The sequence below is a fragment of the Melopsittacus undulatus genome, chromosome 6 (assembly GCF_012275295.1).
Source record: "Melopsittacus undulatus isolate bMelUnd1 chromosome 6, bMelUnd1.mat.Z, whole genome shotgun sequence".
Lineage (NCBI taxonomy): Eukaryota > Metazoa > Chordata > Aves > Psittaciformes > Psittaculidae > Melopsittacus > Melopsittacus undulatus.
The window spans coordinates 5,530,046-5,553,901 of record NC_047532.1 but is presented as its reverse complement, the minus strand read 5'-3'; the positions used below and the strand labels follow the sequence as shown (position 1 = coordinate 5,553,901).

The window sequence follows — 23,856 nt, the reverse complement described above, 5'->3', positions numbered from 1 at the left end:
AGCAAATAAGGAAGACTTTTCTCAGCAGCATCATGCAAACCCTGCACACTTGCAGCTCCACAGTCCAGCCCCTGTGTGCTCCCAGGAGAGCCCCTGATGACAAAGTCAGATGAGCTATTTCCCTGCTGTTGGAAGTAGCCAAAGTGATTTTCGGAAGAGGAAGGTGGGGTCCTGCTGGAGTGTGCCAGAAAACTCCAGAGCATTCAGCTCACGTCCCTGCAGAGCAGCAACCTCCCTCTGACAGCCCTTAAAGCCAGAGGGCTGGGGGGAAGGCAGAGAAGGGCAGCCTGTGGTTCCACACTGCCTCTGGGCCAAGCCTGCAGGTAGAGGAGCTGTTGGGTTTCTCTTCTGAACAGCAGGCAAAGGGGGCAGAGAAAAACCTGGAGAAGTGCCTGCTCTGCTAGAAATTATCCCATTCATTGCAATGCAGTTGCTTGTGAACTCTGTTTACTAACAGGAAATGAGATGGGGGATATAGATGAGAGAAACCCCTGTTTTTCCCCCAAAGCTTGGCTGCATTGGGGTTGAATGACAAATCTGGGAAAGGTGGTACAGGACTGGAAAAGAGCTTTCTTCCTACAAGGTGAAGATGGGCACATCCAAAAGTGACAGTGCAAGGTCAGAAGCAGCAGCAAGCTGCACTGCCATTTTAACATCATTCCCTGTAGGGTAGGTCGAGTGATTTCTCTTCATATCTGCTCATACAGTACCCAGCTGCATGGCTACTCATCCATTCCCTTCCACCCTGCTGGCATTCCCAGCCTGGAACAGCGGGTGACAATGGAGCAGCGGGGTGTGTGCACTAGAGATTAGGCAGGCGACCGATAATTGGTGCCTGTGATTCTATTCCTGGCCGTGGGATTGACTCCTGGGGAGATTCTGGCCACTCATTTCATCTTGGCATCTGCTTCCTCCAAGGTCCCATAGGGACAATGCTGTGCCCCCACTTCAGAGCCACCTTGTGAGCAGTGCTACACAAAGTAGAACAGAATGGAAGGGACCCAACCCCCCGGGCAAGAATGAGCTGGGGTCAAACACAATGTTGTGTTCAGCCTGAAACAAAAGTGTTGGTTTCAGGTTAACTCATTTATTTTCTTTCTTTCTTTTAACAAAAGAAAGAAAAACATCCAAACCACCCAAACCACTGAGCTCACTCCTAAGAACACAAAGTGGTTTTACTTTGGGGGAGATTTCATCCTCTTTTTCCCAGTCCAAACTTAGGTCCTGTGTTTCCAATGCACCTTACAGAGCAGAGCTGATACTGCCATGAAGTACTGTACAAACGTGAGATGAAAGACACTAAAGTGCACATTCTTTTTTGCTTTGGGGAAATAGAAGAGGCTGAATAGAAAACAAGTTGCCACTCTATCATAGTTTTCATGAAGCCTCACATCCAGCCAAGGACATAAGTTTGACTAAATGCTTCATTGGACCACTCTGTTATTTTAATGATGTGCTTAATGTGAAAAGAGTTTTGAAACCCAGTTGAAAAGGCAGAGGGAAGGTACATAAAGAGCAGGTCAGTCAGAGGGCACTAAAGTAAAGCAAAGTTCTCTAAGAAAGGCAGGGAAACTTTAAAGTGCTGTCCTCTATATTTGGATGCTCCTTTAGGGAACAAATGTGCAACCCCAGAATAACATCTGCAATGAATTTAGAGACAGGAGAGTCTCCTGCAGCAGAGATAATGCCAGAGGGTAAATGTCCCAGTCCTTATGCATATTATTGGCTCCTAATGCCACAAACCAGAGATAACACTAGAAAGTGAGGTGAGATTTACATAATGCTGATCAATTTGAAATGTACAGTAAGCAGAACTGCTTTTTGATTGCATTTCACAGTGCAGAGGCAGCCAAGTCTTTAGTTATTCAGGTCAGCTCTCACACCAGCAATTGCACCTCTGCAAAGTGAGTTGGGGATACAATCACACTTCAAGCCAGAGAGGACAAAAACCCATTTATTTTGACACATTTAAAGGCATCTGAACATTGTGTGATCCAATTGCAGACAGAGATGAGAAAGCTTTTAAGGTATGTTTGGCTTTTGCCTGAGAAATCTCAGCCGGGATGGTGATGGTGGAGGGATGGATAAGGAACTGAGGCAGGTCTGCATGCAGGGGGTAGCAATGGATGCTTCAGGTCAGGAATGAGGTGTATTTAAAGATCACTTCTCCTGTAGCAGGCAGGATCAGTGGCTGGGCACAAGGCTTTATGGGAAGGTGTTTGGATTCATAGCCCAAGCCTTCCCCACACCTCAACACCAGCAAAGATAAAGCGTTTGTGCATAATCCCCTGTGCTGCTTAGTAACCAAACATGAAAGACGGAGCAAAGCACTGTTTGAAGGAGGGGAAGTGTTATCTGAGGAATACACTACTAGGTGTACCTTAGATAATCACTGGCTTTAGGCTAAAAACTCCTCAACACCCTAAGGGGGAGCCTTTTTGCTGTGGGACTGGTACAGATACAAGCCCACTGAGCTGGATCCCCAGCTATAGGCTGAGCAGATCTAAAAGGCCAGAACCCATCACAGAAGGCAGTGAACTTGTTTCTGTCACTGATGAAGGCAACTTCTGTGAAGAGGACTTGGCCCAGTGGTGAGCAAAGTGAAGGGAGAGGCTTCAGTTGCTTTCTGGGGGCATGGTAAGAGGTAAAATGGCCATGATAATGCATACAGAATCATAGAATCACAGAATGGTTTGGGTTGAAGGGACCTTAAAGCTCATCCAGTTCCAAACCCCTGCCATGGACAGGGACACCTTCCAATGGAGCAGCTGGCTCCAAGCCCCGTCCAGCCTGGCCTGTGGAAGAAGGGATGGGGAAGTTTTCTTAGCCAGCCCCTCAAGTACTAAGAAAAGAATTGCCTAAGCCTCATAAATAATAATTATTTCAATTGATGAATCATTTTGACTCATTTTGGGTCTCAAGTAATATTTAATAGTGCTGTGCAGTAAAGTAATTGTGGAATTAAGAATTCATTCGTCACTGCTGTATGTTCTTATTTGAATTAAGTTAAAAGTTTTAGAAGTATAATTTAAATGACAGTCAATGTGTTCATCATTTCACCAAGAGTACATAAAAACCTAATACTAAAAGACTGTAATCAAACCTTGTCCCCCCTTCACACACACAAACCCACACAAACATAACTGTCTCCCTCCCCAAGTGCATAAAGCTTAGTTCTTAGAGGCCAGAAAACACAACACTTGAGTAACCTTTCACATAACACTTGAGTAACCTTTCACACTGAACTTAGAATCTCTTTCTCCAAGCAAAAATCAGGCTTTTGAGGTCAGCCCAGACATGCCAAACACAGGATTTGAGCCTGAAAAGAAAAATGGCCAAGATAATGAAAAATGTGCTTCTCTCTCCAGGGAGTTTTACAGAATTACTTTTATGATCAGAAATAATTTACTGATGGGAAATGAGATGCCAGTTACAAGGAAATTCAACATTAGTCCCAGCAATTTGTCCTGTGAATTGCTCTCAAATCTCCAAGCACTCATTCAGTACAATGCAGTACATTGCTTAACGCAAGCAATGCGATGCAGGAAACCCTGTGTCCATCCTACAGATGGGGATGAATCTGAGAGACCTGAAGTGCTCTCCCATCTACTCCCTTCGTCCTCTTCTCCTTCACAAAAAGCCAACTCCTCTACCCTGGGTGAAGGGACAAAGGAGTGGATCTTTGGAGCTTGACAGAACATCATCTGGAGGCAGACAGGGAAACAGGACTCAGCCAAAGGGAATCAAAAAGCAAAAGGGAACACAAGAGCAAAGCCAAGCCAGGCCTGTCATTTGGGTTTTTCAAGTGAAATGTTAGTCAGGACCTAACAAGGGTTCTTTAAAGCAGCTCATGCTTTACTATTGGAGTATAGTGAACTACTAAGATACAGGAGTTAGGATATGGCTGAATCAACTGCAGCCAATACTCTTTCCGAGTGCTGGAGAAGGAAATGCTGATGTGTTTGCAAGCAATGATGAGGTCAGATCTTTCCAAGTCTGACCTGGCAGCCAGGAGAAATGGAAAGTGAGGACCCCACCAATACACAGGACCTGGTAGGTCCTCTTGTAGGAGCAGAGGGCTGGAAGGGGAAAAAAGCTATTAAGAAAGAAGTGGGGAAGGGCTGAAGATGGATGAGGTGGGCAGTGGCTCATGGTTACAGATCGGGGGCCTCCCTGACAGCACAAAAACTAAGTTAACCCGAAAAATAGGAATCTAATCTACATTCACTTCCCAACTTGTCAAAAGCCCTCAGTGCAAAGCAGCCCCACTTGGCTGCACAGAGGTGTCCACAGAGGGACCCCGACCAATAAATCTGTTTGATTTCCTGTTATGAGAAGCAGACAAAGAGATATGGCCAGGGATGGGCAGAGCTGTCTGCATAAGGGAAGAGCCTGTGCTCTCACCCCCAACTCAAACCCACCCTCGCTGAGGTTAGGAAAAGTTCAGTTCACTTTGAGGACTTTTAAGCATTATTCCTCATCTTCGTGTGTTCCTGTGGGAGCTGGAAGGAGATGGGGCAAAGCATTCCTTCCCTGCTGGCAGCAAGCAGCCCTCAACGTGTCACACATAAGTTTGCTCTTGAGAGATTTCCAGCCCAAGGGTGTGATCTTGCAGCCCCTCCAGATGTGAATAATGCAGTGACATTTCTAATGGTGAGAATTCCTTGGCATTACTCTACATGTGTTTTCTCCCCACCACTTCCTCTTTGTTTTCTTCACCCCTTCATCCAGTGCACAGGACACACAAATAGAAAAGGAAAGCAAAGTTTTCAGATCAAAAAAGGACTGTTTTTTCCCAAAACCCTGGGGAGAACCTGCACAATGGTAACAGCACTGCAGAACCACAGCTGTGTGATAAGGTTCCTCTCAGGAGGTGACATCAGAAGTTGAATGCTGTTTTGCCCACAGTCTATAGACTAAGAGCTTGATCCTGCAGTCCCCAACTGGTGTTTCATGGCATAAGTTTTCCAGAAGGATAGCAGGTCAGTGACAACGTCTGAAAGCAATAAGGATGAATGTGGTAGTATTTCAGCATATTTTCTGACACACCATAACTAATACCCATTTTGAGGAGGGCCCCTTCCAGTGTCTAAAGGGGCTACAAGAAACCTGGAGAGGGGCTTTGGACAAGGACTTGTTGGGACAGGACAAGGGGAATGGCTTTAACCTGACAGAACAGGGGAGACTGAGCTGAGCTCTTAGGCAGAAGCTCTTCCCTGTGAGGGTGCTGAGGCGCTGGCACAGGGTGCCCAGAGAAGCTGTGGCTGCCCCATCCCTGGCAGTGTTCAAGGCCAGGTTGGACACAGGGGCTTGGAGCAGCTGCTCCAGTGGAAGGTGTCCCTGACCTTTGAGGTCCCTTCCAACCCAAACCAGTCTGGGGTTCTTTGTTTCTGCCAATGTATACTTTCAGTACTGCTGGTAACCCCCTACAACTTCCCCTCACTTAATCGCTGCCCAGTGACCACAGCAAAATGTGTCTAAACCTTTAACAGAACCAGGACCATGACCATGACTGTGGGTGTAAATCTGCTCATTTGCATTTATTTTTTGTCTTCTTTCTTTCTTTCCTTAGAGAGGCCCAAAATCTATGAAAAGGAAACTGACTTCGATAAGATTGAGCGGGTGGAGTTAAGAAGCAAACACAAAATCCAGTGCACCGTAAGTGGGAATCCTGATCCGAAGATCGAGTGGAAGTGGCAGCCCTGCAGCCTCACAGACACGCTGTAAGTGGACATTCCTATGGGCGAACATGGTGCAGAATAGTCTGGTAGTTTCAAGTCAGTTTTGCCTTACTTATCTTAGTTAAAAATCCCAAGCAGTGAATCCCCACCTCCAGGTGTCGGGTGTTATGAACCCATTATGAATGGGTTATGAAGCCATTGAGTTGTGTGTGATCTCAGAGTTACGAGCACCTTTGATGTTATCAGAATTGTGTCAGTGAGTTTAAAGTGACTAAACATCAGGCTTGAGTTTTCTTTAACTTGACTAGCAATGTCCCTCTTACCATGCTTTCGTGTAGAGGTAACACTCTTTCTTCCCCTGCAAGAGCTATTGTAAGTCAAACCTGCTGAAGGCTTGGCTTCAGTTAGGTGCCATATGGAATTTATGCTGCTTCCTAAGGGCTGTCTTCACCAGTACATACTAAGCTGCATTGCAGAAGCTGGAAGCAGTAACGGGGCCTTCACACCTCACTGAGGGCCCTTCCTGGCTCTGGTCTGGAGACAGCCTGAAGTGGAGACACAGAAGCAAGCCACTGGGTCAAAACTGTCAGAGAGGAGTGAGACAAGATAAACACAAGATGCCTTTTGAGATTTGCCTTATTCAAGCAGACATCTTCTTTGCTCCTGCTCTTTTATGAGCAGGATGATCTATACAGTGAGGTTTTGGCTGAGGTCTGAATGCTTCCTCCTGTACTCCCAGGAGACATGCAGGAGGCACATAAAACAATTCTGACTGCACTTCAGCTCTTCCCTGTTAGTGAGAGTGATAAAGTCAGGTTTTCCACCCATAAAAAGATGAAGGCAGGTCTAGGAAGCAAGAAAATTCCTGGATGGCTCCTTGTTTTCTCTAAGCTGTCAATGGCAAGCCACAAATGAGGCAAAAAATCACAAGCAGAAGTTCCTTCCCCAGGTTCCCTGCTGCAGCAGTTGCAGTGATGTTGGGTGATCCAGTCTCAGGCTGGGTCTAAACCATGACCTTGTGTCCTTCCACGAGGGAAATAGCCCATTACCTCATTTAGGTAGCTATACAGGAATATGCTATGCAGGAATAGAGCAGCAGAGAGCTGTAGGCTTAGGTAGGGCTGCTGGCATTGCAGCTCAGCTTCAGAGGTGTTCAACGAGAGCAGAATGGGAACATCATAAAGAAACAGGTTATGCATTCTGTAGTAAAGCCAAAGAGATGACCTGAAATCTTTTCCAGACCTTTCTATGCAAGGAGAGGGAATTGGTCATGAATGCTGAATTAAGCCAGATTTGAACAAGTGACCTGGTGGCAAAAGACCTCATATAACCCTTGTTCCAGCTCTCTGATCTTATCAATTTAAATACAATTGCAGAGTGGCGTCCACCTCTCCCAGCCTCCGGGGCAGCCTTATCTTTTTCCAGCAGAAGCTGTAGGAGGATTCCTGTGGGAAATGACACAGACCCCATTTCCTTCTGTTGTCTCACTTCCTCTCTCTCTCTCTTTCTCTCCCCCTCCTCAGTGGTGCACTCTGAATCCCAGAACACTATCATTGTTCCTTAGAGCTGTGATGTGATTTGCTTCCTCTGATTTTTTTCCCTTCATCCTCAAGGCAGAATTGTGCCTTGCAGGAAGCCACTCAAGACATCTTTTAATTAGGCTCTTTGGAGAGCTATAAACCCTCCCTTGACCCAGGGTGTTGCCCATGTGCCTTGTGTGGACTTGGCAAAGGCACAGCTGATTTATGGAGCAGTTTTCTGCAGCATCAGCCCTTGGCCATCATGTATAAAAGTCCCTATTCATTTTAACTCCTATAATCCTAATCTGCTGTGGTGGGCTCGGATGGGACCAGCCATGGGAAATGCAGGGCCTCTGCTCAGGCAGAAGGCACCTTCCTGTTATGCACCTTTATAAATTGCAGCTGGTTGAGGAACTAAACTCATTTTGACTTCATTAAGTTGCCATCCCATAGTCACAGCTTGTAACCCCTCGCCATGCTGGACTGGAGCTGAGAGGAAAAAGCCTCAAGTTGTGCCAGGGGAGGTTTAGACGAGATATTAGGAAACATTTCTCCACCAAAAGGGCTGTCAAGTGCTAGAACAGGCTGCCCAGGGCAGCGGTGCAGTCACCATCCCTGGAGGTGTTTAGATGTGTGGATGTGGTACTGAGGGACATGGTTTAATGGTAACCCAGCAGCGCTGGGTTCCTGTTGGACTCAGTGATCTGAAAGGTCTCTTCCAACTATTACATGACTGTGGTTCTATGAACTTTAAAATGAAAGCCCTCCTCGAGCTGCAGAGCTGGCAGCACCCTCAGCCAGGAGCACTGCTGAAGCCTGTGTGCTCTCAAGCATAAGGTGGTCTCTGCCTCTGCCATTTATTCCAAGGGTTGTAGTTACAGAAGACAAAAGCCTTTTGCTTTTGGTGCACTTACACATTTTCTGTGTGATGTGCTACATACACTTCTCTGCCCACAATCCAGGAATGAAGACTGATCACAGACGGACAGATGGCTGTCTGCTGGGGAATATGCAATAGCAAAGGAGCCTCCTGCTATCATTATCCCAGTATTTATCCATTCTACTCCCTCAGCCTGCACTTCACATTGGAAAGCTGAGCAGACACAGTGACATTCACCTCCCCACAGTTCTCACTGACTGGCATTTGGAATCCTGAAATGCACTGCAAGTGCTAAGAGAGCACTTCCAAAGCCACAACTGCACTGAGCTGGAGCGAAACTCCTCTCAGCCACATTAAACCCACAGGACTTCAGTAGCTGCCCACTGTTTGCTGTTTTCAGTCTCCAGGAACTTGGGTGTTTCCTTGCTGGTCACGTACTGATCTTGCTCCATCTCTATTGAGGTGCTTCAGAAGGAAATGTGAAATGTTGTGATGAAGGAATGCAGTAGTTTCACAGAGGTCCAGCAGCAATAGCTTTTAGGAGGTTTAAGACCTAAGACTATTGAATAAGAATGACATCCTGTGTCTTTCATAACACAGGATTATCTTCTGTGACTTGGGTTCCTGAACTCCACCTTTGCTTTTCTACCCCCAGATGCATCCCTGAAGGACAAAAAATGGTGGTTCATGAGAACATGGTCGTAGGCAACAAGATCAGAAGCATTGAGAACATAACCCTGAGGCATGGGGACAAAAGAAAGGTATGTGTCTGGTGGAAGCCTGAGCCATGATGTCATGGAATAGCAGAGGGGACACTGCGCTCACACGGAGCTCTCCCTCACTTCCCAAGCTTCGAGGGTTGTTGGCATGCTTCACATTCCACAGCCCTGGGATCATTCTCAGATCCCTGCTGTTTACAGATGCCAGGATTCTGGCAATGATGTCACATGCCCTGGTTAAAACTCTCCAAAGAGTTTTGGGTCAAAACCCTCTGTCTCACTCAGTCTTGAGACAGTGTAATGGTGGTGCAGTGCAGGAGGGGTCCTGTGAAGTGTACACAACTGATAAGGACCATGAGCTCATTCAAATGCTTTAGCATTAGAGAGCACTTGGTGCTGCCTGGCCTTGCCCACTCTCCAGCTGCAGGAGTTCAACAGCTGTGGAATTTAAGAGGTCTACAGTGGCCTCATTTGCAGAGCCTGGAGTTGTCAATGTTTCTTTACCCATTTGAGTTGCCAACCATGTTACCAAGACAATGAAGGTGGGAAGATTTCCTGCTTTCTGCACTTCCCTACCTGCTTCCCCTTCCAAACAGCACTGGGAGCACACTTCCTGCGTGGATTGCAATGATCCCAGCCATGGATCATCTGTTAATGCCTGCAGGGTACCTGTGGCAATAGTGAGTTGAGGCCAAGTTGGATGGAGCTTGGAGCAACCTGCTCTAGTGGAAGGTGTCCCTGCCTGTGGCAAGGGTTGGAATTGGATGAGCTTTAAGGTCCCTTCCAACACAAACCAGGCTGGGATTCTCTGATTCTGTGATAATCCTTGAGAAATTGCTGCATCTGATTCACAGACTTCTTGGAGAAGATGCTGTGGTCTGGCTCAGACAGTTGTTTTATCCCTTTTGGTCTTATAGAGGTTTGTGGCTTTAGGAGTGGTTTTGAGGTGGATGCTCATACAGTTTAGTGCCTATTCCTGCAAGGTGCTGAACGCTGCAGCTTGCATCCTAGAATACCTTTAAGCATATGATAATTCTTGGGCTACTCCCATGCTTAAAGTTAAGCACAAAGCTTAAGTGCTCTTCTGGATTGGGTCCAGCCTAAATCAGCATCTGGCAGGATCAGTGCCTTAACCATCTGCTCTTTCTCATGGAGCTTTCCAGCTCTGAACATAATCTAAACCAGAGCTCGGAAAACATGGAGGTTGGGCTGGGAAGGAGAAAATCACTGTTCACATTTCATTGCTGAGCTTTCCTCTGGCTGGAAGATATTTATAAATTGGATTTATTTATATGGCATAGTGCCCCATAAGCTCTGGTTTTAATGTGTTCTCTAAGAGCATTAAAAGCACTTACCTACAAAGTGCTAATTACTTGTAAAAAGGGAGGTTGGTGACATGTACCTACAGAATTTCTCCATGGGCTGGCAAGAGTTTTGTGGCTCTCATGAGTACTGTTCCTCTCCATACACACCATCTGTCTAAATCTGGTGTCCAGGAGCTTAGTCTGTATCTGATGATCAGTCTTAAAGTTATGTTAGTGCCCATATAGAAGTGCAGGGTTTCACAATTGATGTGACTCAAAAGCTGTCTGTTGGGACAGTGAGAAACCTTCACCACACAACATTAGAATCTTTGGTTTATGCATAGGTACAGCACTCACATTTCTTCCTTTATCAACTTTGCTGAGGTAAATATGCAACTGGTTGGAGTTTTAGTCTGGTAGTGGACTTAAGATGAGATTTGGCTGCAGTCTCTGCATGAGGTGTTTTACGAGTGCCATGGAGCTCCTGGATCCAGTGGGGCACTCCAAACACATCCTCAGTCTATACTGGTGCATCATTGGTGACTTCCCAGATTCCCCCTATCACCTATTTTCCCTAGAAAGAAAAGGTGCAGCAATCTCCAGGTACAGCAATCAGAGGGGATATAGAGCTCCACTCCCACAGAGGAGTCCTCAGCACCCACCCACAGCTCAGTCCTGACACCCCCATGTCCTGCTTGCAAAACATAGAATCATAGAATCATAGAATAGTTTGGGTTGGAAAGGACCTTAAGATCATCCAGTTCCAACCCCCCTGCCATGGGCAGGGACACTTCACACTAAACCATATCACCCAAGGCTTCATACAACCTGGCCTTGAACACTGCCAGGGATGGAGCACTCACAACCTCCCTGGGCAACCCATTCCAGTGCCTCACCACCCTCACAGTAAAGAATTTCTTCCTTATATCCAATCTAAACCTCTGCTGTTTAAGTTTCAACCCGTTACCCCTTGTCCTATCACTACAGTCCCTAATGAACAGTCCCTCCCCAGCATCCCTGTAGGCTCCCTTCAGACACTGGAAGGCTGCTATGAGGTCTCCACGCAGCCTTCTCTTCTCCAGGCTGAACAGCCCCAACCTTCTCAGCCTGTCTTCATATGGGAGGTGCTCCAGTCCCCTGATCACCAGAGTGCCTGGAGAAGGGGTGTGCAACTCTGTGATGGAAATGAGGACCATGAGGGAACCTCAGCACAAAGACCCCAAAGCTGTTCCTAGAAGGGCTCCTCTTGTTCCCTAAAAGGTTTGCTGCTGCTGATATGTTGGGTACCACAAGGAGCCCGAGGCTGCCCCTCGCTCTGCCCTGCACAGCCATCTCTGTAGGCTCCAGGCATCCTGCAGCATTTATTTGTCAGACACGTTCAAAAGCTCAGCCTACAACCCTTTACCTTGAGCTTTTACATATTTCATTACTAAAGTTTCATAAAAGTACTGCCTTACAAGCTACATAATTGTACAATTTATGGCATCTTCATTATTTCCATCTCCTGCTGATCCACTGGTTGAAAAAACATTCTGAGGTGTCTCCTAATAACTTTTATGTCCTGATTTAGATTTATTCAGATTAATAAAACGAGACTTTATGCATCTCAGGTTTCAGCACTCTGTCTCCCTGCTTACATTAGCAGACAATTCCTCTCCTTCCCCCTTTCTGAAGTCCAAGGCTATCTGGGTTAAGTCTTTGGTCTTTAGATAATAGAATATAATTCAAAGAGAGACACTGATGAAAACTCATAGTCTTCAGCCTTCTCCTTGTGTTTTATCAGTCGTTATTCCCACCACAAATGGAATAGACAGGAAACAGCCCAATCCATTCCCACCATGTCTTAGCAAGTAATTCATCTGCATTGACTAGCCAGATGAAATAATAAAGATGTTGGAGTCTGAGCGTGGCTTTTATTGACTGTGGAATGAAGCTGGGATTAGCTAAAATGGGTTATTTTTCCTGTGTGGGTTGAGCCAGCCCAGTGATAGCTGGAGCCTCAGAGCAGAAGGTGGAATTTACCTTGTCTCCAAGATTTCTCAGCATCCCTACAGTTCACCCTTGGAGAACTGTAGCCGTACGTGCTGGTCCACTAACCTAGCTAAAAATGCATTAACTTTATAGAGCTGCTGAGAATATGGGAACAATCCACCAGATCCAGACCCTTGCTCCAAAGCCAGCAGGGCAGCAAGCATGGATTTTTCCAGCAGACCAGTGATGCTTGATAAGATCTTTAGACATCTATGTGACAAAAGTGGCATATAAACCTGAGAGGTCCCTTGCCATCTGCACCATAATGATTATTCCACTATTCTTCCACAGATAGAGAAGTGAATTTCACCCCCTCCTGTATTCTTAAGGCTGAGCCTAATTCCTAAGGAAAAGCATGTGGTTATCATTAACATTATGATGTACTTTGCTGAGGTTTTGGTCAAATAGTGGTTGAGGCAATTGTATCGTGCTAGTTTTAATTTTCCTGATGATTTTGAGTCAATATTGAACCTTTCCCTTTGTGATGTAAACTCCTATGTAGTTACACCTAAAGACTACTTTTTAACACCAGATGAAACATGCCTGATTGCCTGAACTGCCTCAGTTTCCTCTTTGAGTCACAAGGAGCTAGGGTGCTATTTTATTCCCTATTAGTAAATGGGACATACTGCTCTGAACTTGGGAGAATGGGACATAGCAGAAAAGGACAGAAATCCATAACCACTCAAGAAAATTGCCCCAAAAATGCCAAGTTTAAACCTCAGGAGCAAAAGGAGGAGATTGGAGTAGTGGGATGTGTTTAAATGTGTGAGCATCACAGTAGAGCTGTTTAAATTGTCCCCCTGGGTGGAAGCACATCCTAGGAAGCTCCTATGGGCATTGTCATGTTAGTGTGTGGCAGGGGAAAGGATGGCCAGAGAGATATCGGTCCATCCGTACTAGAAACGTGTACCAGTTCCTCCAGTATTCCATTTCCTGCCCATACAGCACCTTTCCTGATCACACAGCACTACCATCCACTCTGATGTTCTCCATGAGGGAAGCAAGGATTGTTCCCATTTTACAGGGAGAGAAACACCCACTGCCAGAGATGAGAGCAAACCCTCCAAGTTCCCACTCAACTCCCAGACTTCTATTATCGCTTGTTCTCAGTCCATCCTTTAGCATGTTTTGAATGAATGAACTAAGCTCATGGATCAGAATTGTCAGGCTATAAAAATAAGTGTTATGCTGTGCCATTCAAGTAGATGGATTGGGAGCTAGCTGAGTATTCTCTTTGCGGGGTCTCTGGTGAAGTTCCTATAATTCCACCTCCTCCCCAGCTCTGGCAGAGTTACACAGCTGAGAAGTTTCCCACCCACATCTTCTACTCCTCATCCTCACCCACACAGAGCTAACGAAGTGCAAGAGAGAGCTGTTAACTAAAGCTGTTGGAGAGGGGGCTTAGACAAAGCAAAGAGAGAGCAAGAAATAACCAGATATATTAATTCATGCTGGCTCCAGCTTAAAAAGTCTTGCTGCTCTGTCCTTACTACAAGATGTCTTCAGACACTCATGGTACATGGCTGTGGAATGTTTTTTGGCTGCTTCCAGAATGCCTTTTTTTATCACTTCAGGAACATTACAGGGCAAGACATATGGACTGTATTGAACTGTTCTGTTGCAAGTTTTCCCAGCAGCAATGTCTAGTTACTTGTCAAAGCTGTTCATCAGAGATCAGTCATTTTATTCCTTTTCTTACCAAGTCTAAAACTTCATGTATTCTTTTATAGTAATTACTTATTAGCTAATCATCCCCTCTTCAGGGTCACAATATTGGGTGGCCTTCATGTTAAGCAATAGGAAATGGAGCCCTTTACTTCCAAATTCAACCCAGGCAATCAAAGCCAGCCCAAAGGATGTTTGGTGAACTCTCAGGACCCTGCTCCAGCTCCACAGATCTTCCTAGTGGAATATATCATCCTGCTCCAAGCCCCTGCCACAGGCAGGGACACCTTCCACTGGAGCAGCTGCTCCAAGCCCCTGTGTCCAACCTGGCCTTGAACACTGCCAGGGATGGGGCAGCCACAGCTTCTCTGGGCACCCTGTGCCAGCGCCTCAGCACCCTCACAGGGAAGAGCTTCTGCCTAAGACCTCAGCTCAGTCTCCCCTCTGGCAGGTTAAAGCCATTCCCCTTGGCCTGTCCCTACAGGCCCTTGTCCAAAGCCCCTCTCCAGGTTTCCTGCAGCCGCTTTAGGCACTGGAGCTGCTCTAAGGTCTCTCCTTCAGGAGCCTTCTCTTCTCCAGGCTGCCCCAGCCCAGCTCTCTCAGCCTGGCTCCAGAGCAGAGCTGCTCCAGCCCTCGCAGCATCTCCATGGCCTCCTCTGGACTCACTCCAACAGGTCCCAAACTTTTCTCTCCTGGCTCTGATTCCAGAAATGGAAAACACTTTGCCAGGTGCATGGACCAAGAACACAAAGTAGATCAGCCCCTCTGAATTTTTTCCTCTCTATCCTACAGGTTCCCAAACACTGGGACTGTGCCACTCCACAGAGAGACAACTCTGTGAACAGTTGTCACTGTTATGAATGGGAACAGATTCCTGTGTTTGGTTCTAACCATTTTCTCATTCAACTACTTTTGCAGACTTGAAATGGCTGCATTGAAAGTATGGGGATGGCATTTAAGGGAACAACATCCTTATCCCTACCAGCCAGATACTTTGAAAGCAGATACCACTGCTAGATTCCTAAAGGTTTCCTTCAGGTTCCTTTTGGTAAAAGACAAAACTATGTGGTCTTGTAGAGGGAAGAAGGATTTGGACACCCTTTGGTATAGCGTGATAATGTTCCAAAGCATCACACGGTTGAGGACTAAACCGGGATTAGATTTGTTTGGCAACTGAGAACTTTATGCAAGATGTTGGATAGATAACTGGCTTCCCATCTGGGGGATTTACACAGGAGCACCCAGCTAGAGTGAGAAGCTGATGCATACTGATTTCAAGGGATTCATCTCATTACAAGAAAATCACTTGAAATCCTTATTTTCAGCTCTGAAATCACATCTATTTCTCTGCTGGATGGGGCTGGTCTAAAGTCACGTTTTGGAGGACTCTGGGTGGTGCTAGTTCTAAGACAAGGCAGTTAAAGTGTGTTATCTTTTGTGCTCAGGTGTGTAGCAAAGTGGTATCCAAGTGCTTAACAGTGATTTGGAGCATTCAGACAAGAAAATGACTTTCTCTCTTTTCCTCAGTCATTTTCTCCCAAGAGTTTGTTCCCAGATTGTTTCCCACCATAATTTTAACATCTTTTACCTTCACAGGCAGACACAAGGGGGATTAGCTAAGATGCCATCTCTGTACAGCTATGTGCTCTGGTTTCCCCCCACTGCCATGTCAGACTTTTCCTGGGTTATGCAGTTGGAGACATTGGCATCTCTGTGTGTTCACAATCATGTGTGTCTGCATTCACAATGTGGCCACCAAATGAACCTTAAGGCACTGCATCAGCTTTTAGTAGAGTCACGGTGTCAGCCCCAATACTTTGGCCATATTCCAACATGGATGATTACATTCCCTGTACAAGTTTAACTGGCTCTACAGTATTTCCCTCAACTTCCCATCTACAGCTGTCACTCCACAAGACTAATAGCCATTAAATAGCTGTCCAAATTTATCCCCTTCTGTCCTCAGCATGTACATTTACATTGGCCTTTTCTACTCCCAGATATACAATTCTAAGACCACTAATCATGAGAAAGATGCTGGTCCTGATGCAGCAGTAATTCAGAAGGCAGGGGCAGCACTCTCAGCATGTGCTTTGTAACAACCTGTGGCATTAGGCTCACTGCAACAGGTATAGAAAGAGGAGGAGGAGAAGACAGGTTCTCTGGGTGATTTTATCTCCAAGTTAAAGCTATTTTGACATCATAAAGAAGTCAGAAGTGTACAGCTCTTTCTTTGGTGGACACCAGAGGGAGCTGGGTCCTGTTTTCACCCCCAAATTGTCCCTATTCTCTGTTAATTTCTGTGCTTGGTGCCCATGAAAAGTAGATATTTTTCCACTTACCTATTATTCTGCTGAAAATGTTCCCCATTAGACTGTAAAATGCACATGGGATCAAAACCTTTGAAACTCATTTCCCTACAGGATTTAAAGTGCCAAAGCTCAGCAAATCTTAAATAACTCTCTGAAAATACATCCTGCACAGCTACAGACACATTCATGGTGCAGGTTTATGAGGAGAAAAGGAATGTCTTGTATGAGTTTAGCTTAGGATATTAAAAAGAAAGTCCAGAGATGCCTTTGTGCACTTCAAAGTAAGCACTCTCTGTAGATAAGGACAAAGGGCCTGAGGGTGGTTTAAGTTCTGACTCTCTAAGTCAGAGAGGATGGCAAAGAAAGTGGTATTTGTCCCAAATGTGAGGGCTCAGAGTTCCTCAGGTGAATGGCTGCAGGGGAAGCAGAGTAATCCTGCCAGAACATCTCTGTGTTGGTGGGTTAGATGCTGCTTTCTTGCCAGCAGCCCAAAGGAAGCAGTAGAAATAATAAAAGCCATGACCTGTGGGAAGTCCTCCATCAGCTTGAGATGTTGCATGATGACAGGGACAGGGGAGTGCTGGCTCCTCTTTAAGAAGGTCCTAGACAGAAGCAAAGCTGAGGATGTTTGAGGAGCACAAGTTCTTAAGGATCTGTTTGAGTTCAGCCCCTCGAATAACTGAACCACTTCCTTTCTCTATGTGGTAAAGCTTAGAACAAGAGCTCCTTCCTTCTCCTTCACAACCCTCCCTTCCCTTCTGCATCTGCCAAGTGTCATAGCACAGGCAGCTTCTCCAGAGCTTCCTTACTTACCACGCAAGTTCTGGGGAAGGGTTATGGGAACAAGGGGCTTCTAAGCACAATTTATAAGAGTAAGCTAGGGCCCAATGGGACCACATCACTCCCTCCTTTCTCTGGGGTTACAGCAAAGCAAAATCCTTTATACCACATCCCTAGGAATGACCTGCTTCCCATGCACATGTGGTGTCCTGTTACCCATGGAAAACACAACTGAGAAGCAGAAAAGAACATAAGATAGATGTGGGGCTGCATTCCCAGTGGATATGAATCTTCCAGGTCCTTCACTCCAGCTTTTTGCTTATGCTGTCACACACAACCTGCAGTGTTGTGGCACAGGGAAACTCTTTCACATGGGGGACAGGAATAAAAGAATGGAAAGGTTTAGAAATGAAGAAGGAAGAGAATTAACTGGGCTGAGGTGACGTGAGATGAGAGACTAAAAGCCTTACAGAAGCACTTGTCTGTGAGCATCACTCATTACTAGAAACTACTTTGTCAACCGTTTCTCTATCAGAAAACATACAATTACTCTCCAGCCTCTCTGTAAAGCCTCCAGTATACTCAAAGCCTTTTCTCTGTGCTTGCAGATTGTGAGCACACTGACTATGGAAAACAGCAGTGCATCAGGAATCTATTACTGTGTGGCTTCAAACAAGATCGGAGAAGAAGAGAGGAGCATTGAGTTCTATGTTTCAGGTAAGCCACACAAAAGGCACTACGCAAAAACTAGATTCTGATGATCTGATTTACCCAAAGGTTTCATGTGGCTGGTGAGTGCTCATTAAAACTGCAGCATGGTGTGTTCTTGGAGCACTCCCAGACTCTTCACCACGTGTGAGGCTGGATCCTGGGTCCTGGGTCAGTGCACAGAAGAGTTTGACATGTCCAGCATCAGATCTGAAGCCTCCTTTGCCCTTTTCAAGCTGCAGATGCAGGCTCTGAGTCTCACTGCTTGTGTTTTAAAGCACCACTCATGACATCTGAGCACTGTCCTCATGAAACCTCCAGCAAAAGCAAAGTCTTTTATAGGCTTCCAGAGGCCTGAAGCCTCTCCCTGACTCAGGAGAACGCTTGGTCTCTGATTCAGTCAGCAGACACAGCAAAGGTGAGCAAGGCCAATACTGAGACCTAATCCAGGGCTGATATCACTGGGAGCTGTTGTGACATTGGATCCTGTCTCAGCAATTAGCCTTTGCAGTGCCCTTTAAGGAGGGAGGAGGTGGACATGCTATTTCTCCAAAGAACACAAATCCAAACAAATATCTGCTTAACCTTTCAACACACAAATTCTTTAGTACTGAGATCAAGACCTGCAATAATGCTTTTAGGAGAGATGGGAGTTTAAAAGGAGAAAAGAGTCCAGGGACAGCCTTGTTCAAGTGCTTAAGCAGAACAAACTGAATCATTTCTGTGCTCACTTTCTGGATGAGTGCATGTTGGCTCTTAGAATTTGCATCAAAATAACAAGTTTTAGAACAAAGAGTGCAGAAGTGTCTTGGAAAGTAAATGTCTCATTCTCACTCCTTGGTTTCTTCTCCATGAAACAAGTTCTGAGGACAAACAAAGCTCCCTCCTGGCAGTGCTCTGCACTCCTCTGCCTCTCCTGTGTCCTGTGTTGGTTGACCCAATTGCTCTAAAGCAATTGAGCACATTTCAAAATCAGGCTGGCTCCCAAAGAAGGGCTCACCAAACATTGTTCCCATTCCTGGTGCACAGAAGTGCTAATATGAAAATGTCACCCAATGATAATGAAGCTGGTGCCATATGGGGGAAAGATTTTACCTCCATTTACAGCTTCTTTTACAAGAATCACAGACTGGTTTGGGTTGGAAGGGACCTTAAAGCTCATCCAGTTCCAACCCCTGCCATGGGCAGAGACACTTTCCACTAGAGCAGCTTGCTCCAAGCCCCATCCAGCCTGGCCTTGAGCACTGCTTTAGGGAGACAGAAGAGGGTTAAAGCCTCCAAAAGACATTTTCCAAAGCCCTAACTCTTACTGACTTACAAAACCACCCTTCAAGGGGCACATCTGGGAGATACAGCTCAGACACAGGGAGGTCCTCAAGATGTCCAAGGCAGGCTGAAGACCAGCTATTAATTTCACACTTCACCACCTCCAGATGTTGAGTGTTCACATGGGTTTGCTGCTGCTCTGAACTGTGCCAGCTGCTGCGTTTGGATGGGTTACCCAAAGCTGTATGTTCCCAAGATATTCCCAGGACTTTGCAACACCTGGTGATTAAAACCAATGCTGCAGCAACTAAATAAGCACCTCACTTATGCACATTCAAAGGGTTACATCCATCCACGTATTGTTCACAACTCTGTTTTATTTTAGTGCTGAGGATATGTAGCATTTTTCCCCACACAGTGAGTTAATACTTCAGATTTGTTATTTTAAGCTCAATCTAGCAATGTTTTGAAACCCAATTGCTTTAATCATAAAATTCTGATGATGAAGGAAATGAATCACTGGACAAAAATTACTGACAGTGGTTATGGTGGAAATGTTTCCACCAAAACAGACCAGAAGGTGAACAGGGCTTGGCAAGACAGAGCTATTCTTGCTTGTGAAGAAAAGACTGTCAGTCTGTGCCATTCTGGGGAAGAGGCAGATGCTGAACGAGCATGAAAGCCTTATAAAAGTGCTGTGTTTAAAAATAGTGGTGTTTGTGGATTAGAAAGAAATGCAATCTTTCTAAATGTGGCCATTCTGATCCTAAAGTAGGTCATGATGCAGGGGAAAATAGCAGCAGAGTGACCTGCTGCTGGGTTCCTTTATGTGATGGTCCTCTGCTGAGTAATGCATGTTGCTGCAATGAGTGGCCGGGCTGCTGTAAGAGCTGCTGCTCCAGGTCTGCCTTCTGGGTGGGAAACAAGCACTTGCCTTCTGCTGGGTGCACTTGGAGGAGGTAAAGCAACCACTGGGTTACTCCCACCAGCAGCTTCCTTGCTCTCAGTGCTGGAGGGAATGTTTGCGAGGTACCAAACAGCATAATGCCCTAAGCAGGCCACTTTACAACTGTGGGTTAGATGTATGCAAGGTGAAGCTGGAAGCTGAGATAAAGGCTGAGTTGGAGCCTGAGAGCACATAAACAACGTGTGGGCTTTGGGGACAATGTCTAGCAAATGTCTGCAGCACTTCACAGAGCTCTGTTCCCTGCCAAGCAGCTGCTGGCTGTGGGACTCCACAACTAAGGCAGCAATTGATGTATTTGAAAGCCCTATCTCCCATTATCTCCTACTGGCAAACAAGCTGGTGGATCCTGAGCTGCTTTCAAATGTCCTGGATGAATTGGGCTCAATTAACCTCTCCCTGGTAAGAGTCTGATGGTGATACAGAGCTAAGCTCTTTTTCCCTCAAAACCTGTTCCCTGCCTTAGTGTCAGGGTTGAATATTTGGTCGGGACACAGCAGAGGGACACAGGGAAATGCCATAGAAGCTGTCTGGGTTGCACCTGCTTTCTGGGACATGTCTTGCTTCAGCCTGGTGTTCTCATCTCAGAAACATGTATTTATCCCAGTGGGACAATGTCAACAGCCATTTTGTTCTTCTAGTGCAGAGCCCCCACACAAACTCCCACAGACACCACAAATAGCACTGGGGCCTATTTTTAAACCATTCCTTTGCCAGCAGAATTCATTGCAGTGAAGGGTCAGCAGGGTTTGAGATCACACTCAAACCAAGCCATATAAGGGGGCCAACGTGATGAGAAACTCTATCATCCAGCCCTGAAGCCTTTCTGAGCTCCTTCTGCAGATGTCCTGACTGTCAATGTCCCGCTGAAGCTCTCCTAAAGCCCTTCATGGCACCAGGAACTCCCATGGCAGTGCAGTAGCAGTGTTACCCACTCTGCCCTGGCATAACTCTTATTCATAGAATCATAGAGGATCACAGAGTGGTTTAGGCTGGAAAGGACCTTAAAGCTCATCCAGCTCCAACCCCTGCCACAGGCAGGGACACCTTCCACTGGAGCAGCTGCTCCAAGCCCCTGTGTCCAACCTGGCCTTGAGCACTGCCAGGGATGGGGCAGCCACAGCTTCTCTGGGCACCCTGTGCCAGCGCCTCAGCACCCTCACAGGGAAGAATTCCAGTGGTTTTGTTTTGTGTAGATCTCATTACTGTTCCTTGTGGAAGCAGAACCTGTCTCTGGCCTCTTCTGCATACCACAGTCTTGACAGGACTGCCCCCATCTAAGGCAGATGACATTTTGTCACAGCCATCAGCTGCTCAGAACTGTCTCACATCAGTGCCCACCACCCACTAACACATCAAAGGACACTCCTGTCAGACTGCAACCTTCCCAGGGCAGTGTAAAGCTGACCTGATGTCTCCTGGAGGTATTCTCTGACATGAACAAGTATAATTTACCTTCTAATCTCTGGTCTGTACCTTGTAAAGAGCAACTATATATTACTGTAGGTCCACACTAAATCAAATTATAGCCTTTGTATGACTGTACTGCATATGACAAAATGGGATCCCACCCAGATGAAACCTCTGAATGTTCTTGGGATAGAAATGAATTATGATAAGAATAACAAATTATAACAAAAGCCCTTTTTCATGGGCTTATCTCATTGCAAAAACTACTCTGTAAAATGCAGTTAAAGATTTCTACCCAGAAGAAAGTGTTATACCTCAAACACGAGATAAAGATCAGCTCTTAGATACCAGAACAATGCATGAACTGGGCTGTTGTACAACTGCTTGCCACTCTTAATTTGCTTACCCCTGACAGGTTCAGAGGCTTTATGCAGAGCTCTGTGTTGTCTCCAATGGTAGGGCTCACCCTTTCTTCTTCTCACCCTCCCTACATGCCCAGGCCTGATGGCAAACCCCCACCCTGCCAGGCCCAGGGATGGGATTTGGGAAGGAGCAGAAGTTTTGAGTTACAGAGATTATTGTGTAAAGCACAGGAAATTAAAAACAATTAATTCCTTGTAAATAAGAATGGAGCCAGACTTTCTTTTGATTTATGCTGACTTCTTACCTTCCCCCAGTGGCTTATTTCCCTATTCTGCCCTGGAATCCCGCACGGTTGAGAGCGAGATTCGCGGCTACTACACTGTAATACAATATGAAAGACAAATGTTTGGTGACTGCTGATAAAAGCAAAAAGGCCCCATGGTGCATTCTTTTAGCCAACTTATTAGGAGGCTTATAAAACACTGTATCTGTTCAGAGAGAGGAAGTTAATCACTGCTCAGGTTCAAGATTGTGTAAGCAAAGTAGTCGAAGAGATGAACTGACTTCTAATGTGCTCTGAAAGCTGCAGCTACTCCCCAGATAATCCGGGTAGGAGGAGAAAAGATTGAGGAGAGCAGGAGAGACTTCTGTTTTCTCACTCTTTGCCTTCCACTGTAATGAAAATCAATGAATATTCTATTGGAGCTGGAAGAGCCTTTTGAAAGGCTCCAAGATGGAAGAGAATAGCACAGGTTCCAGCTAAAAATATTCAGAATGCTAAATAAAAAATGTCAGTAGAAGGAATGAAAGGAAAACCAAGGCAGCCCTCTGCTCCTGGAATGTGAAGGTGGTCAGAAACCCTCTGCACTGATGCCACATGCAAGCCAGTGCCTGTCCCCAGAGAGGCAGCATTTCCCCTGCAGAACAAATGAGGCTGCAGGAGTTGGAAGCAGAAATTCACCTGCAGAAGAAGCTTCCTGAGAGGCAGCAGCAGGGGCAAACGGGGCTGCCTGCCCCACTGCTTACAGCCAAAGGCTGGCTTGCCCTGAGACCTGCAGGGGTTCACTGGGCTTTACCCAGGGTGGTGTGACCAGACTCCTACCAACTGCTTTACCAGGAATTCCTTGGTACTTCCACTGAAATGCAGCACGTAGGATCAGAGAATGCAGGGTGGAGGGGATCTCAGGAGGTCTCCCACATCACTTAGCTTACTGAAGGACTGAGCTGACTAAAGATCCATCTACCTTAGCACTGTAACTCCTGCTGGAGCAAGCAGCAAATGCTTAGAGGGGAAGCTAAGAAAAAGGCACATTATGAGGGTGCTTCTTCCCTGTTTTGGTCTCACAGGTTGAGGGGAGATGTTGAGACGCTGCATGTGCCACATCCCGTGTTTTCTCTTTAATTCTTCCTGTTTAAAGAAGCTCTGCTAGCCTCAGACATCCGCCCCTTTATAATAAGCATCGTCTTGACATGTTGGAACCACAGGACATCTGTTGTGAGGAATGGATGTACCACACAAGTCAGTTTGAGCATACAGCTAGCACTAAGCAAGAGAACAACTGAGCCTAACAAAACACTGCATAAAGTAAACTGAAATTCCATGAAAAGAAAAATAGCAGTTTCCACAGCTGTGGCCTGAGGGATCTCTTCCCTTTTTGGATCTTTCATAAAGCATTTCTGATGCCAGTCTTTAAAAACCATGAAGCAAAGCTCATTGGTTCTATTCCAGATGACTTGTGAAGAAGAGAGACTTTTAATCATATCTGAAAGCTCCTTCAGGGCTCTCTATTTTATATAATCTATGCTTTATTATAAGACAGATCAGTTATTTCAACAGCTTTGCTATTTATGCTCAACTGTAGCTTCAGCAGAACTCCTTGCAAGAGTCTGCAGTGTGAGCCCCTGGCCAGATTCCAGTTCCCATGTGGAATTTGTCCAATTGCAAGTGCAATGCATTCATGCTCCCCTTGTCCTTCTCAAAGTACCATCCATTTCATCCCAACTTGAGAAAGCATCTTACCAACAGCTCGGTATTGAAGCAGTGATCTATCAGATCTATTGCAAACACTGCTCATGTTCAGAAGGTCCAGAGCAAGTCTCCCACCCTGAACTATGCCTGGTAAAATTCATTAGGGGTTCCTCAGGACTCTCAGCTGCTTGAAAATCCTGGCCAGAAGAATAACTCCAGGTCACTGTGGTTCTCAATGCACTTTCATTCAAGTCTGCTGGGTGGACAGATGATGGAAACTA

At 46.0% G+C, this 23,856-nt stretch overlaps 1 protein-coding gene across 1 annotated transcript in view; it reads left to right on the top strand.

Moving 5' to 3' along the window:
• LOC101878900 (vascular endothelial growth factor receptor kdr-like) overlaps positions 1–23,856 on the top strand; it is a 124,007-nt gene that overhangs the window by 63,582 nt on the left and 36,569 nt on the right. Inside the window, exons 10-12 of the mRNA XM_005144879.3 lie at positions 5,573–5,723; positions 8,737–8,842; positions 17,504–17,612. Of these exons, the coding sequence (XP_005144936.2) occupies positions 5,573–5,723; positions 8,737–8,842; positions 17,504–17,612 (366 nt within the window). The remainder of the gene's footprint in view (positions 1–5,572; positions 5,724–8,736; positions 8,843–17,503; positions 17,613–23,856) is intronic.